General features: G+C 34.1%; 2 protein-coding genes across 2 annotated transcripts; both read right to left on the bottom strand.

Moving 5' to 3' along the window:
• Positions 1–8,217: 8,217 nt before the first annotated feature.
• LOC111898630 (FCS-Like Zinc finger 3) lies at positions 8,218–9,655 on the bottom strand. The gene is made up of 2 exons (XM_023894533.3): positions 9,445–9,655; positions 8,218–8,798 (listed from the first exon to the last, which is right to left on the bottom strand). Exons 1-2 carry the CDS (start codon positions 9,552–9,554, stop codon positions 8,624–8,626), a joined length of 285 nt encoding a protein of 94 aa, XP_023750301.1. The 5' UTR covers positions 9,555–9,655; the 3' UTR covers positions 8,218–8,623.
• A 6,208-nt stretch (positions 9,656–15,863) lies between these two features.
• On the bottom strand, positions 15,864–16,591 carry LOC111898474 (uncharacterized). Its single transcript, XM_023894380.1, has 2 exons — positions 16,467–16,591; positions 15,864–16,374 (listed from the first exon to the last, which is right to left on the bottom strand). The coding sequence occupies exons 1-2, from the start codon at positions 16,589–16,591 to the stop codon at positions 15,864–15,866; spliced, it is 636 nt and encodes a 211-aa protein (XP_023750148.1).
• Positions 16,592–17,073: the final 482 nt, after the last annotated feature.

Here is a 17,073-nt window from a genome sequence, read left to right as displayed (position 1 = left end):
AGTATCGCAATCACGACATGTTGAGTAGCAAATGGACTCAAATAAGCAAGAACTGCACCAAGTTCAATTTCGTCTACAACAAACTTTCATCGCACAAGCAAAGTGGTGTGATCGATTTTGACGTTTATAGAGCGACGAGGGACCAATATCATGTCGAGACCGGTCACGTTTTTTAGCACGAAAAGGTTTGGGAGATTGTCAAGGAAGACCCAAAGTGGAATAAAACAGATACATTTACAGAACAACAATCGAAGACGTCTCACGGTTCGAGTTTGATCGATGTTTCGGACGCACGCACGAACATCGACCTCAATGCGGACACGGATAAGATACCGGACGACTTGAACGACCTTGAATAGATCTACCCACCTCGATGACCGATAGGCCGCGACAAAGCGAGGCGTGTTCAACGACACGCAGAAGAAGGCTAAAGTAAACGTCGAGAGCAAGCCGAAATGAAACAAAATTTTGACGATCACAACGAATCGCGCGTAAAAGATATGAGTAGCAATGGGGGCATTTAGAGTTCCTTCGTCGTGAAGCCGAGGAAGATCGCATTGCGAAGGATTTGACAATTCTCCAAACTAACGAGGAGAATATGCCACCGAGAAATGGGCTTATTTTTGGATAAAATAAGCTCATAAACTTAACCTAATAAGCTAACTCAAACACTAATTTTTCATAAGCCCAAAATAAACTAAAAATCTTAAAAACCTGGAAAAATAAGCTAAAACAAACACCCTCGAAATTGCTCATTTGTTATGTAATCCACTTCCTAAAGTAATCATTATAACATTTGTCAAAATAATAAAAACATTATCATCCTAACAGCAAATCAATAATATTAATGTGTAGTTTGTGATATGAAATATTGAAAAAATGGACTCCTCAGTATCCTTAAATATAAAGCCATAAAGTATACTTAAATTTAGTTACCTAATATTAAATAAAATCTATAATCGTTTCTTAATAAACATTATACAACCAATTAATTGATTGAGATTATAATCAATTTTTTTCGAAAAAAAAAATTAAAACTTGATCAACATGTCCCATACAAGCTTCATATTAAGCAAATGACATTAATTGAAAGTATTCCATCGCTACAATGCTACATTACAACTTCTATTGAGTTTTATTAACATCAATACACATCAAAAAGGTAGTGAAATAATCTACAGATTTACCTAAGTGTACATGCACAATAAATCTAGGTTTTACTAGTTATAACGTGTTTTATAAAACTACAAGAAAGAACATACTAACATCTTGGCTTTTTGCTTTAGATCTTGTGATTGTCAGTTGTTGCAGTGGATGAAGAATCAAAAGTATAACCCCTCTAATGAAGTCAAACCCACAACTCCAAAAACAAAAAGGAAGAACCCCGGAATAGGGTTTAGTCAAAATTCTCTAACCTTTGGATAGAGGTTAGAAATTTTATATACATGAGAGTGGTGGTTGTCGAGGCCAACAAAATAAATATCCTAAATATTACACACTAAAATAGTGTATAGTGGTAAAGGGATTGTATCCACGAAGATTTGTTCAATTTTATAACTCTATGATAATCTTGTTGTACAAACACTTGTAAAACTAAAATAAAATAAAATTGGGGATTTTGATATTTTGAGATGTTTAAAAGAAAACTAGAATTGCACTAAGATTTAAAAACACAATTCAACAAAAGAAAATTTTGATGTAAAATCAATAAGAGAAAGATGCTTGACTTTGGACTTTCATTACTTGAACATTTGGTTAAATAATCATGAGAATACCAAGGTGCAATACTTGTGTTTATAATCTAACTTGGCTATAGCAATTTATAAGCATAACTTGCCTCAACTCTTCTTTTGTATTAAAATGACTAGAGAAGCTTATAGCACATTTCCTAAATCAAAGTCACAAAACTAATTAAACTTGTAATTTTGTGAAAATCAATTAGCATTAGATTTTGAGAGTTACCAAATCCAAAGAGTAATCTATTGCTTTCATTACCACTATGGAGAAATATTTTCTTAGTCTAAATGAAATGAAAATAAACATTTAAACTGATTGTTGCTTGTTAAATTGAAGACCCGTTACTTAGCCAAGAATTTAACCAACAAAAATAACATTCACATATCAATATTCATGACTAGAGATATCTAAACATGGAGGAAGTTTTCATAGAAAATATAATCATAGATATTCAACACAAGTTCATGGAGTTCTTCAAAATAACCAAATCATTCAAGAAATTACATCCAAGTCAACCAAAAGAAGTTTAGCCTAGCATGGCTAAACTCAAGAAACTAAAATAAAAATAGATAGTACCAAACATGTAGCAAGATTTAAGAGTGAAAAGATGATGTTCTTCACAATATTCTTGGTGTTCTTCCAGCTCCAAACTCCAGAGAAAAGTCAAAAAATCGGATCTAAAGTTATCCCAAAAGTGAACCACCAACCATCCCAAAATAGAGGCAAAAGCACAAAACTCGGTTTCTTCACTGCATGTTGCACGCGGACGGCAGGTGAGTACACGCGGACCATTTGTATGACACGCAGACAAGTTCTGGAGCACACGCATACCACGTGAATTTTGCTGAGTGGGCAATTTGGCCCATTTGATTGGCCTTCTAGTTTGTTCCTTTATTTCTTGGTCCATCCTATATGCAAAGATTCTTGATAGCCCAATTGTACCTTCCAAAGCCTTCAAAGATGCTCCAATGCTCATTTAATCTTCCATAGCTCGAGTCCTCGTCGCCTCATTATCATTCTTGCCCAAAATTAAGTCCAACTCGATTTCTTGTTTATGTTGACACCAAGCTCAATCGCACCACTTCAAATCCACAAGAAAACCGCAAGCCTCCAAAACTCCCGCACTCCTTCCATATATCCAATGACAAATAGTCTTCGGTAAATCCTGCAATTAAGCTCAAAAGACTGGAAAGCACTCGATAATGGAGAAAAATAACAAAAGAAGAAAATATAAATGAAGATTAACTAAAATGAGATGGTTTTAACTAAAAATAAACTATGAAAAGAAGTAATAAAATGAAGCTATCAGAGAGAGAGAGAGAAAAAAAAAAAGAGAAAGAAAGAAAGAAAGACAAAGTGGACGATTTCTAGAGTGAATAACAGCTCCAGCATTTGACCCATAACAATCTATTTATAGCTAGATGATGAAATCCTAAAGGATACAAACTCTTTAAGGTTTATCCTTATCTTATCATAAAGTTGCTTTATCCATCTCATGGATGCACATGCAGTCAATAATGGGTTTTATAGGTTATAAATATATGCATGAGGCGGAAAAAATACTTAACTTTTAATTTCACATGCAACCTATTTAGATCTATGTTTTCTCTTTTGATAACAATAAACTATGAACATCAAGAACCTTATCAAACCCTATGTAATTTAGAAAATAAAAGAGAGTTAGGGTTTACATACCTTTTGATTATTATAACAAATAACAAATTCAAATCCTTCTTCAAAAGCCTTGAAAAGCAAACACCAGAAATATAATGTCTCTAATGGTTTATACCCAAGCCCTGGTAACAAAAATACTTTACAAAAGAGGAAAGGATAAGGAAATTTCGTTCTTCAACCTTCTAGTCGGTGAGGAGCACGAAAATAATGAGACAGTGGGTCATTTTTATAGCTAGGGGATGACAAGGATAAACTCTAATTCGAATTTTAAAATAATTATATTTTAATCTATTCAAATCCTTATCCTTATCAATAATTAGGAATATTTAAGAAACCCTAAAAGGTTCCAAGAAATTGTCCAACCCTATAAACAATCTAGAATTGTCTCTATTGCTCAACTATTAAACAATTATAATCCAACCATTACACTTTTAATTAATTTCAATTTGTCTCAAAATTAATTCCAATTAATTTCTGATTAATTATTAATTAAACAATATTATTTCTAATTAATATATTAATCTCTTAATTTATTAACAAACCTTTTATTGATATTTTTAATCATATAATAAATCAATAAATCATCATCTCTCTCTAAAAGTCATTCTACACCATTATTAGTTCTGAGGGCAACCCAAAAATGATTTTGCTTCAATTTGCAGTTTTATACAAATTTAGTTACAATCTTAGACACCTTAATCCAACAGTCAAGACCATCCATATAAATGCTCTAGGCGATTTTGGAATATTCAAATTAATCTTTTGGATTAATTAATATTCAAACACTTTAATTAATTAAAACAATTTACTCAATTATCAAAATAATTTCTAATTAATTTATTAATTTCTTAATAAATTAACAACTTATTCTTTCAACTTCTTAATGCTAATTGGGTCATGAAGTCAATCCAAAAGGATATTGTTATTATTAGAAACAGTACCAAAACAATTAATGACCTTTGACACCATTTCTAACAACCTCCACTTGCAAATTTCTGCAAGTGTATACATATTTTTATCTCGATTTAAAATTAAAAAATGACGTGTCTCATACAAACTAAATTAAAAAAACTCTTACTCAAAAACTAGTTCTTATCGAGGGTTTATGCCCAAGTAATTAAGGTACAATACTAGGTCGCTTTGACGATACATCGATCGATGCGATGGTAACATGAAACCTATTTAAAAGGGTCAAAACCAAAGTTCACCAGTCTTTTTGTTTTCATTAAAAAAATGTTAGGACATACTCGTAAAATAACCAAAATATTAGACTTTTTAGCAAATACATGTTTTATGCGATTGACATAAGACTCATGGTAATGTCAAAAGGTATAAGATCCATTTAGTACGAAAGAAATAAGTTAGAGATAAGGATAAGGAGTTGTCTGGATTTATAAGATTGGGGATGTTTGAAAAATTAAGAGGCAATGTCTAGATTAACTACTCTTAATTGAAAATTTAAGAGGTAATGTCTGGATTAACTACTCTTAATTGAAAAATTAAGAGGTAATGTCTGGATTTATAAGAATGAGGATGTTTGGTAGGGAAAAAAACTTCTTAATTCTCAAAAACCTTCTTAAAGTTTCAGACGTAATATTACTTCAGCACCCGATCATTTCCATTACATTCTCACTAACACACCACTAACCATTGAAAATAGTTACCACACCACGTTATTTATACTTTTTTACATTAAATTAAATAAACAAAACATAATTTTTAAAATTAAATAAACACACACACACACACAACACACACACACACACACACATATATATATATATATATATATATATATATATATATATATATATATATATATATATATATATATATATATATATATATATATACACTCCATACTATTCCATATTACCAAATCAATTAAACCCAAAAAATTACTCTATATTACCAAAACCAATAGCTATCAAGAAATAAAGTTTAAATATCATTCTTTTCTTAACTCAAGTATGTTAAATTAGCACAATTAAACCAAAAAACCAAAATATTACTCCAAAATTGCTACTTAGGCCAATTAAACCAAGTTTAACGTACAAAAAAAACCAGTCCATTAAAAACATACCTAACCCACTTAAATTTAAATAAGCCCAACATTTTAATTATGTGCTCTATTTCCAATTTTCATTGTCGTTTGCTACCCACGAAATCTCACCCTCTTCTTTTAGCCACCCTTTTATTGTTGTAATTCTTTTTTCCGGTGAGCTTCCTTCGAGAACAACGACAATTTTTATGATCGTTTGGAAGAAACAAATCCCATTGGTTGTGATAACCTATAGAGTCGTTCGCTCTACACCACAACTACGCATCCTCCTGAGGAGAAGTTTGGTTTCAAACCCCGGTTCGAACAGCCTGGGGCGGTGTTAATGCGTGGAAATGTCCGCCAGCTCAGCTCTTCATGCGTGAGCATCTCTTCTTATCGGAAGGAATAAGAGTATCTTTTATAAGATATATAGATAAACATATAGTCATCTATAGATATAAAAATATATATAAATATAAATTGATATAATCACTATGAAAAGTCCAAGTTCAAAAAACAATTTTTCTAAATCATGTTATATCTTGAAACATGGTGATTGTTGTTAATACAGAAGTACACAATCAACAAAGTAATGAAATGAAACAAACTAAATTCAGATATATTCAATATACAAGAATCAAATTTACAGAAAACATACTTGTTTGATGATTACACAGAAATATAACCACGAAATTGTAGAGATTGAGGTCTGCTTTAGCAGTGTCCTGAGACAGAAATTTCCCTGGGATGGGTCTGTCTTGAGGATACAACAATCCAATTCAAGAACAGATCTTGAATCTGTCGAAATTCACCATGATCCCTTTGGAAAGATAGACGATTTTTGAGAGAAAGATTGTGTGTTTATTAGTCTTCAAATTCTGTCCAGATCCTTTCATTTATAGGCTTATCCTATATTTAACAGAATTTGTTTTTCACTGAATTAATAAAAAGATTAATTAAGGACTAATTAATTTCGGATTATATATTAAAAAATATTATTTAGTCAAGAGGAGCCCAAGGCCCTATCTTTGACCATTAATATTATTTAACAATCCAAGCCTACTATTAGCCTAATTAGACCAGTCCAACACCACAACCCAAACCCACTTTGCTTAACCCATTACTTGGTCTATTTGAATAAATGAGTGGGACAAGCTTTATAAGGTGGAAAAAGGTTTCCTCTTCCACCAATGTGGGATAAGTCCCATATTGTAATTTTATAGAGCAAAGTTCCAACAATTGTCATCGGTTTAACTTATTTTTCTATTGAAACATGGTGATTGTCATCGGTTTGAAAAGAAATTTATGAAAATATATCGGAGTTGGGAGATTTTGCTAACTAATCTTAAATAAAATAAAAATAAAAAAATAAATAACCAAACTAGCAATAGCAATCCTTCTCGCTTTTCTAGGGTCTTAACAACCAATCGACAAGCTATATGTCGATATCAATACCCCTCATCAACCCCAATTACTTTGCTATGGCCTACGCTTGCTGGCAAGCTGGATAGCACAAAGAACAAGAACGAGTTGTGCTAGTTTCTTAAATCTCAATCCTGTGTTTATTTGTAGATTGATTTTGTAATCATATGGTAAGTGAAGAACTTGTTACATTTCCAGAGGCAGATATATCATTCATGTGTCCAATGAATTTGATCGGTTAATTTGTCTTGGTTAAGGGACAATGTTTGAACCAAGTTACTTAGGTACTTACTTAATGGGACAATAATGTTTGTCGTCCTCTCTCCATATCTAAAAGTAAAGTATTAATATGCTATATAACATAAACTGTCTAAAATGCACATTGATTTTGAGTTTATGATTGATTGCATTTGGTTATGGCAGGAGGAGAACTTCCAAGTTTGAAGAGCATACAAAACTTGTCTTCCTTCTAGGAAAACTTGGACTTTTGGGAAAGTTACATATCTTTTCTTTTGGTAAATTTCATGTTGAAATCTCTTGAATTTTCTGATTTTAGAAACAAGACAACCTTCAACAAGATTTAAGTTTTTTGAAGGTATGCTTTGTAAAAACAGTATTACATACTTCAAAAAAAGTTATATAATTAAAGCCATATTACTTAAAGACACAAACTTTGATGCAAAATAACCATTAAAAGTGATATGTAAATGTATTTTTTTGCCATTTCTTTGAAATGACGATGGAAGAGAAATCTAAAATGTCTCTTGAAACTTTGACTTCTTACCTGTCCTAATCCTATAATAAAAAGTTGAACAATCAAATTAAAAAAAAAGTATAATGTGAAAAAAGATGCATGTAAAGAAACAGAAACAAATGGCATGGAAATTATGCAAATGAGGTTCATAAATCTTAAATTTTATCTTTCAAAAGCTTAAAAAGGGTGAAGAGTAAAAAATCAGAATGGTTCTTCTTATAGTACTTAGATATAATTCATTCATAATAATTATACTGATATACGTTTTAGATTTAATAAATAATTTTGAAGTTAAAAAACTAAAACAACTTAGGATATGTTATGACCATATCAAATTTCTTGATTTTTGTGAGTTTATTTATATTAACCCCATGCGGGATTTCTGCTTAGTTTTTGGATGATGTAGATTTTTGCTAGTATTAAGAAAAAATGAAAGTGGAATTCTGTAATAAACAAATTGACAAAAATATGTTACTATTTTTTCCATTTGATCATTTATGGGGTTCCCCTTGTTAAAATAAAAGGCTTAAAGAAGTAAACAACACAAACCTAAAATATAAGGTAAAAAAGAAATCAAACACATAAGAAGGGTTTAAATGTTTATCATAATATAATTGCAGAATTAAAAAACTCAAAATTTACCACATGGTTAAGTTGGGTAATTCTCATTTTTATAAAAAAAACCCCAAGACATGATCGCTTAAAAAAAAAACAAAAACATCGCAGAAATTTAAAAATAAAAGAGAAAAGGGCAAAATTTGTCTCTAAGGGTATCTTTGTCTTTTCTCTTCGTCATCACCAGCCATCATCATCATCATCATCATCATCATATGAGTCTTGACAAATGACAACACCCATCAGGCCACCATCACTTCTATACAAAACCAAGCCAAAAAACCCCCCCAACTTTCTCCAATTTACACATCCCCTCCCCTCATATTTTCTTGATCAGAAAGGGGGTAATTATGTAATTTACATAATATTTTGTAAATTGATTAATTTGAAGCAACAAGGGTTCCAGTTTGCACAGTTGCAGATTTCTTGGAATTCTCTGTTGATTTCTTGGATGATGATGATGAAGAAGAAACCTTCTTCCATCTCCTCTCTCTTGCCTCATCATTCTCAATCTGTTCTTGTCTACACTCTTGGCTACAGAATGGAGTGTTCCCTCTGTGTCAAATTACAAAAATACCCATCAGAATATGTAACCAAAACAGCAAAACTAAACATACTACAACCACCCCATATGCATATAAAATACAACTCTGTATGCCTCTTTAGGCATGTTGACTTCATCTCAAAATTAGGTTTAGACGGTACCACTCTTTATGTATAAAGTACAACCCTCCTATGCATATGGTTTTTTTTTTTTTGTTTTTTTTTTTCGAAAGAGTTGAATCTTTATGTTGGTTTTGTTCATTGGGTTGAAAACTTTACAAGTTCTTTTGTCCTGATACACTGAATCTTGTCCCCTGTATGAATTTACGGAAATACCCTTTTCACAAATCTCAAAACAAATCGACATCGTACAACAGAGTATGCAACCTTCTTCAGGATTACAACTCTTTATGCATAAAGCACAACCCTTTATGCACATGTCTTGTTTTTCCAGAAGCTAATGAATCTCCTGAAAGATTCTATGACAGAATTTCCATGGTACAACCCTTCTATGAATCTGGTTCTATCCTTGATGATCTTTATAAAAAAGATTGCATCACTACGTTGATTGATTCGATCGATAGTTATTTTGTCAAAGGTACAAGTCTATGATGCACATATTGGGAAAGAAAAAAAAGAATTGATTTTAATTTTATACCTGTACATGAATATGTCACTGTTATGACCCAGCGGCTTGGAGCAAAGAGTACAAGCTTCAAGAAAATGAGGCTCTTCGTACCCGGCGTAAGATAGCGCAGCAGACTTCATTGTGCGTATAAACTAAAAGAAGACGTTGGCGATCGCTAAGATGAGCGAGGGGTGTGTAGGTTAAAGATCAAGGGACTGTGGGAAGGAATTCTTGCTGTAGAGAAGTGATCATTTATAGAGTTTATAGAGGAGAGGTGCTAGGGATCGGGTGTGAGATGGAGCAGGGTCATACGTGGTTCTTAGTTTATAGATTAATGACACGTGTTGGTTAGATTGGGGTTCTTCTTGGTTCTAGAGTGGTCCGTGATGCAGGAGATTAATACAGTTTTTTCAAACCACTTTCCCTTTCCAAAATTCAAGGGGCCTGAATCCAGTGGCATAGCCTATTAATTATTGAGGTACTTTTTCTTCTTTTTACTTTGTGGTCCTTTAGGTCTCTGGGTTTTACAATTTCAGACATATATTTTCATGTACCTACCGTTTTACACATTTTTGTTATCAAAGTGATTGCTTATCAATTATCAATGAGCAATTTATCATATTTATCTATTGTCCTCATTAGAAATATCAATCATAGGTTGTCGTTGTATAATAATAGTCATCCAAATGGTGATAAAATATATAATAATAATGCTTATTTTGTACTTATAATCGACATATAAAATTGAATTAACAAATCCTTTAATTTGCATCATAGTAATATTCTTTTATATTTGTTTAATCATTGAAGAAAATATGCTTAATAATATATATATATATATATATATATATATATATATATATATATATATATATATATATATATATATTAATAAAACTTAGTTATCATCGTATAACGAGTGAGATGACAAGCATACAACAACTTGCGTCGTTAAGCCTTTTTGTATGGTAAAACTAATTCTTTTGAAGACTACACCTATAGATCTAGAAGATATAACATTGTTATTCATGATCCGTTGTACTCTTTTAAGAAGCTCCACCGCATTCGACATGAGGAAACCAACCATATCAAATGCAAATGGTATGAACACATGTTGATTTTTCATGCACAATTTCTCATGTTTTGTGACCTTGCATGTAGTAGTTTTAAAGCAGTCTGTCCCACTGTGAAACCCCTAGCACACTTAAATATGTCAAACAAAACATCTTTAACCATATCATGCTTGTATTTGAACCCTGAGAGTTCTTTGCAATGGACCACGTGCTTTCCAAAATAGTCCAAACATGCCTTGCAGCATACCGTACATATCTCGTCAGTTGGGAATCTTGGGATCATGGGTCGATATTTGAGGATACTACGATACTCCATATGAGATATATGTTGACCAAGTCTATCTATAAGGATAGCTAGAAGAAAATATTAAGCATGTAGTGCACGTAAACATTGGAAAACTGTTTTCTGCCGAGCGGTCATGTCGAGATGCACTTCCATATCTTGGACAATTTTACTAAAAAGGGTACTCATTAGTGTATTCTGGGATTTAGGGGGCAGTGTCCTTAGTAGTAAAACTACTAAGATCAATGTCTGGAATCTTGTTACGAAGAGAATCCAAGACACAAGCATAATCATAATCCATACCATATATGTCGCTATCTAGTAAGATGTGGTCTTGCAATACCCAAGATTGGATCATTGAGGCAACAAAAACATATGAGTTAAACCTCATTTGTTAAGTATAAACCCAAATCACCAAACCTAATATGTAGAGAAGCAATTCGCCACTGTATGTCGCTTAGGAAAGGGTCACCACAAACCACAATGTCCTCAATCTCCCCGCGCAACCCATTGTCAAAGAACAATGCCTCCTCCTCCATGTGCACGAGTTGACACGTCCTCGGCCCAAAGAAAAGTTTAGCAATACCTATACAGGTCCGAAGCATAAAGAGCTCACTCTGGGGGTCAGAAAATTATGGAAGAAGGCGCATCAAATTCATAGCGCTTTTGGCTCTCTTTATGGCTAAGCTGCTAATGAAACTAGCATCTATACTAATAGCTTCCCCAAAAATTTTCGCCCCCAATGGCGGCCTCCCGATACCAACCGGGAATAGCCCCTCACGCAACTTCCTACCATTACATGAGGGCCAAAAGAGCTCGGTTTTCTTGATATTCAACTGAAGGCCCAATTTTAGGCCAATCACCTTAATGATGTCCAACGCTTTGACCACCTCCTCCGAATCTCTAATAAGTGTGACATCATCACAGTACCATGCATGGAGAAGAAGCTTGCAATTGTCTCTAATATTATGCAAGAGTGGGTGCAAAACAAGGGCAAATAGAAGTGATCCCAAGGGGTCTCCTTGTTGAACCCCATTAGTGGACTAAATATGTGTTTCTCCTAGATACAACCTTGCTGCTTGACCATATATGAATTCTACCCACAAGGATATATAAAGGCACCTCAATCTGACCACATGAAGTAATACAGATCTATAAGCAAGGTTAAAGGCATTGGAGAAGTCCACAGTAAGCATGGAAAGAGACCCATCATCGTGTCGCTCACTCAACACCCTATTAGCGCTATGTAATACGAACTCAGCGCCACCCAACACCCTGACCCCGAACTGAAATCATTGAGATACTTCGCCATTACTTTACCAACACCTTTCATAGCCAGCTTGGAACCCAAACGTTTCAATATAGTGCCTACTACAATCGGTCGTATTCCTTTGTCAGGTTTTAAGAGCGGCGTAAGAGGCGTAGAGGCAACAAATTCTTCCAAACTCGAAGGGCATCTTCTCCTAACCATAAATTAACCACAAATATAATAGCACATAGGAAGTATTTGGCTATAACTGAACCTTTTCCACAATTTTTCATTTTTCAAACAACATAAAAACTCATTTAATATTCTCAAATCTTATGTTCAACAGATGTCATCATAATAAAACATATCCTAAGATCACAAAATACAATCCTCTGTCAGTGTGTACGGATCATACCGGTGTCTTCCCGCGATCCTCGCTAGTACCTGAAACACATAACACATAACACCGTAAGCATAAATGCTTAGTGAGTTCCCTAAAATACCACATACAACACATATTAGTCACTTGAGGCTATAACTCTGTATGACCCTCTGGTCAATGTGTCTCAGTGGGACCCTCCAGTCCTATAACTCTATGGACCCTTTGGTCCTAACTCTGTGGACCTTCCGATCCTAACTCTGTAAACCCTGAATCATATATAGCACAAATCACATAGAAACCACATCTTACAAAAAGCATACAAGATACTCTGTCACATAACTCTAATTACCACTCTAGGTAAAGTATAGTGAGAAGACTGACCTCGGGAAATCTCGGAAAGTCTCTAATTCGAAATACTGATCTAGCCTCCGCCTAATCATATAAAGTATTTTACCTCTAATTAACCACGATTCTCAAAAGCTAGACTAGACCCTTTCTATAATCTCTCATAAGGGGGAAAGACCATTTTACCCCTTTAATGGTCTAAATGTCCAATTGTTGACCAAACCCTAAAAGTCAACGAAAGTCAACAGAGGGCAATACGCAGCGCATACCAGCTCTTGTATGCGGGGCGTACTCCGGCGATCCAGAATCGGGGTTTCAAACCCTTACGCGGCGCGTTCTGAGATTTACGCTCAGCGTAAGTCTCAGTTTCATGCTCTTATTGATTTTTTGTCTTAAACGGTTAAGACATAAGCTCAAATTCCAGATCTGACTATCCTAAAGCCACTTAATCCATAAATTCGAAACCTTTAAGCCTTTGCATGGCTGTAAAGGTCTCCAATCACTCTAAACACCTTTCCTCTTTCCTCATTAAGCCTATATCTCATGCATGGCTTAATATTCACGTCCAAGATTGGATTTTTATGAACCTACAACACATATTACACTGGAATAGGGCAGATCTAAGCTTATGGAGACCCTTTGCTCATAAAGTCTCCACCTTGGAACCAAAAACCATAAAAATGGGTCCATAAAGCACAATCAACAATGGCAAGGAGATCTTTGAGCTTTTTACCTCCAAATGAAGCTCCAACCTCTGTAGAACTCGGATCTAAGCTTGTCCTCCAACTTCTAGCTCCCACAATGGCCTCCTCTCCTGCTTCACCACCACAAAATGGCACTTTTAAGCTTAAGAACACACACACAAGTTTATAATGGGTTTTTGCTCTCTTAGGGTTTCACTCACTGCAATATGGTGGTTGGGGTAAGGGCCTTATCATTCCTTTTATAGTCCTCAAGTCTCATTTAAGGTTTTGCATCTGACCCAGTTACGCCCAACGTAACTTTGGTACGCCCAACGTACCTAATTGAGTCTGCATCCAAAATAAGCGCATGAGTACGCGCAACGTACTCTTCAGTACGCCCAGCGTACTCATTTGCAACATTTTCCACTCAAGGGCTAAACTTGACAACTTGGTAAAGAAGAAGGGTTAAATAGATGTACCTGAATTTCGGGATGTTAAAGCATCCAAAATGTGTTGAGCTCTCAACCCATCTCTCCCACACGAGGTTCCTTTAAGGAATGATTTAATGTCTCCAAGAACATTGTCAACATCCACTATAAGAAAAGGTTATGAAAATATGGTACTCAACATGTATGGTGGTGGCTTGTGTAGATGCTTGTCCTCCAATACCTCTGTGGTATCATCCCCGTATGAAGCAACCCCCGAGGAACATACATTGCTGCTGTGAAATGCCCATCTGCAACCTTACAGAGACAATATCTGACATTGGTGCCACCCCGTGTTCTATCCTCCTTAGCGTACTCTTCTTTTTTGTCTTGTTGCTCCAGCCTTGCATTGTTAACCAAGTTTTTAACAAGCTTGGCTATATCGTCTTCTGTACCCCAAGTAACTAATGCGCTTAGGATATTACGATGCTGCAAGGACTTCCTGTTCCTAGACCTACCTTCTTGCTTATTCTTAGGCCTGAATAATTAAAGAGTACACCTACGAAAAATTAACAATGTTGCAAGGCTCTCTTTATTGTTTTTACAATTGATGATATAAAATTGTTAGGAATGTCTCGGATTTGTCATATAGATTAAGTTATATGACACTCACAATAAAAATCTAATAGTTGAGATGTAAAATTCTATAGAGAAGATTTATAGTTTAAAGTTTGTTACACCAAAAATATTATTATTGTTTCGCGATTGACTTTTTACATATGCCTTATGTGGGTCATATGGATAACTCAAATGATACAATTTATTAATATTTTTAGATTAAATTATATGATGGTCAAGTATAGAGAAAACATATGAAATGTATACAAGGAAATAAGAAATTAGAGAAACAATTTTGTGGTTAAACTGGAGTTTTCTAAACTTGAGGTCCCTTTATTGTAATATGAATACCGTTCCATAGTTGTTGTGCTCACTTTGTTATTTCCAAATCCCTTACACCTCACTCCTAGCCTCCTAGCTAACAATACAAGACAAATATATTGCTGACACATTTTGAGAAGGAAATACCAACGATTTTATACATTCCACGAATACTTCAATTTTTTTTTTTGGGAATTTATCAGTTAATTTATATCTTGTAATATATTTTCTGGAAATGAATAACATGATCCACTTAAACAATCCGTTATATTCACTGCTAACCATTATAGTGGTTGGTGTCAAATCATCACCATTAACTACCATTAAACCTATACGATACCCACGACTAACCACTCCACTACACATCATTTTTTTTTTCATTTTTTATTCAAAAATACAATAAAATTATATTTTTTGAAAATATAAAAAAACATTGCATTTTTTTACTAGTTTTTCGTTATTTATAAAAATAAAAATACAACTTCAAATTACATTACTTAATTAACTTAGAATAATAAAAAAAAAACATTACATTAACTTAAATAACCTAAATTAAAAAAAAACAAACATAAGTAAAAAAAAAACTAATATTCGTTCATGTTGTGTTGATACAGATGATCCGTGACATCTTCTCGAACATTGAAAAATGTTTTGTTGTTATGAATTTCAACAGCCCGTGATAAAAATTCATTCGTTTCGGGTACAAACTCTTCAAGCGGGATGACGACGTCGTTCGGATCATACGTGCAAATTTCTCGACTTTGATCTTCAATTATCATATTATGCATTATAATACATGCTATGACCATTTTTTTAATTATTTCCTTATCCTAAAGTCGTGTAGCGTATTTCACTACATGTCATGTCTGCTTGAGGACTCTAAATGCTCTCTTGATATCCTTCCTCGCTGATTTCTGCCTCTTTGTGAACAACTTTACATTTTCAGTTTGAGGAACCGAATATGCCTTCATAATTGTAGAATAATCAAGGTATATCCCATCACAAAGGTAGTAACCGTATTTGTACGAATGATCGTTCACCATGAACGTCATATCAGGTGTTTTGTCGGTCTAAAGATCGTTGAAAAGTGGAGACTGGACAAGAACGTTAATGTCGTTGTTAGACCACACAACTCCAAAACACGAACACCATATCCATAAATCCTGAGATGCAACAACTTCTAGGATTATACTTGGCTCACCTATATCTCCTTGAGTGAATTGACCACGCCATGCAATTGGACATTTTTCCCAAACCACATGCTTACAATCTAGACTACCAAGCATACCCGAAAATCCATTTATCTCTTCATGAGCCGAATATAATCTCTCAATATCCCAGGGAGTAGGTGTACGCAAATATTGTTGGGGAAAAACCTCATACACACATGCACAAAACCAATCTACACAATCAACTGCGGTCCTCTTGGATATTTTCAAATATTCGTCGGATACATCAAATGTTATACCGTATCCCAAATATCTAAGCGCAACCGCACACTTTTGTATGTTACTAAAACTCATTCTTACTCTAGCATCGGGTTTTTGTTTGAAAAAATCATAACGAGCTTCGAAAGCATTACTAATACGTAAAAATACAGTCTTATTTACACGAAAACGACGTTCGAACAAGACATCATTGTAAAGACAATTATCCTCAAAGTAATCACGTACCAATAAGTCGTGTGCGACTTGACAATCACGATTAACGACCGCCCTTGTACGAGCAACATTTGAACTTTCTTCATCGTGAAGGTGATGCACAACGTTGAAGAAGGTCGAGATGAATTATCCGCCATCATCCGAATCAAAATTCTTAAAGAAATCCATGTGTTTTTTTGGTGAAAAATGAGGGTTTTTGGAGAATGAATGTGTAAAAGTTGATGAAAAAAAGAGTTTTATTTATAGTTATCAAGTTTGTAAAAATAAAAAATTAAAAACTTGAAAAATGACCATTAAATGGTAAAAAAAAAGCCAACGATTGGCCATTTGCATTCGCCGTCCCCAACACGAAGAGCCATAAGCATGGACCACCACAAAACCTTGGGGTGGTGTGCACGAAAAATTTTTGTGGCTAGCTAGACCATGACCGAGTTCGTGGTGGGTATGCCACTCGGCCTTAGATATAAATAAAGATGAATGTTAATGATATTAGGGGGTGCTTGAGATTGCCTTTTAAATGTTTGAATTATCTTTTCTAGTAACAAAAAAATGATAATTGTAAAATGACTAAAAAATGTGTGGGAAAATGACTCTTGAGGGTAATTAACTTTTGCGTTTG

This window comes from Lactuca sativa, chromosome 4 (genome assembly GCF_002870075.4).
Source record: "Lactuca sativa cultivar Salinas chromosome 4, Lsat_Salinas_v11, whole genome shotgun sequence".
Taxonomy (NCBI): domain Eukaryota; kingdom Viridiplantae; phylum Streptophyta; class Magnoliopsida; order Asterales; family Asteraceae; genus Lactuca; species Lactuca sativa.
This window is presented reverse-complemented; position numbering and strand designations above follow the sequence as displayed.

What these genes read in the sequence shown, in the direction of transcription:
- LOC111898474 (XM_023894380.1), bottom strand. Translation starts at nt 16,591, where the DNA reads ATGGCGGATAATTCATCTCGACCTTCTTCAACGTTGTGCATCACCTTC. An exon ending in AAGTCGCACACGACTTATTG is followed by an intron (nt 16,375 to 16,466) that starts GTACGTGATTAC and finishes TTTACGTATTAG; the next exon opens with TAATGCTTTCGAAGCTCGTT.
- LOC111898630 (XM_023894533.3), bottom strand. Translation starts at nt 9,554, where the DNA reads ATGAAGTCTGCTGCGCTATCTTACGCCGGGTACGAAGAGCCTCATTTT. An exon ending in AGTGACATATTCATGTACAG is followed by an intron (nt 8,799 to 9,444) that starts GTATAAAATTAA and finishes AATTTGACACAG; the next exon opens with AGGGAACACTCCATTCTGTA.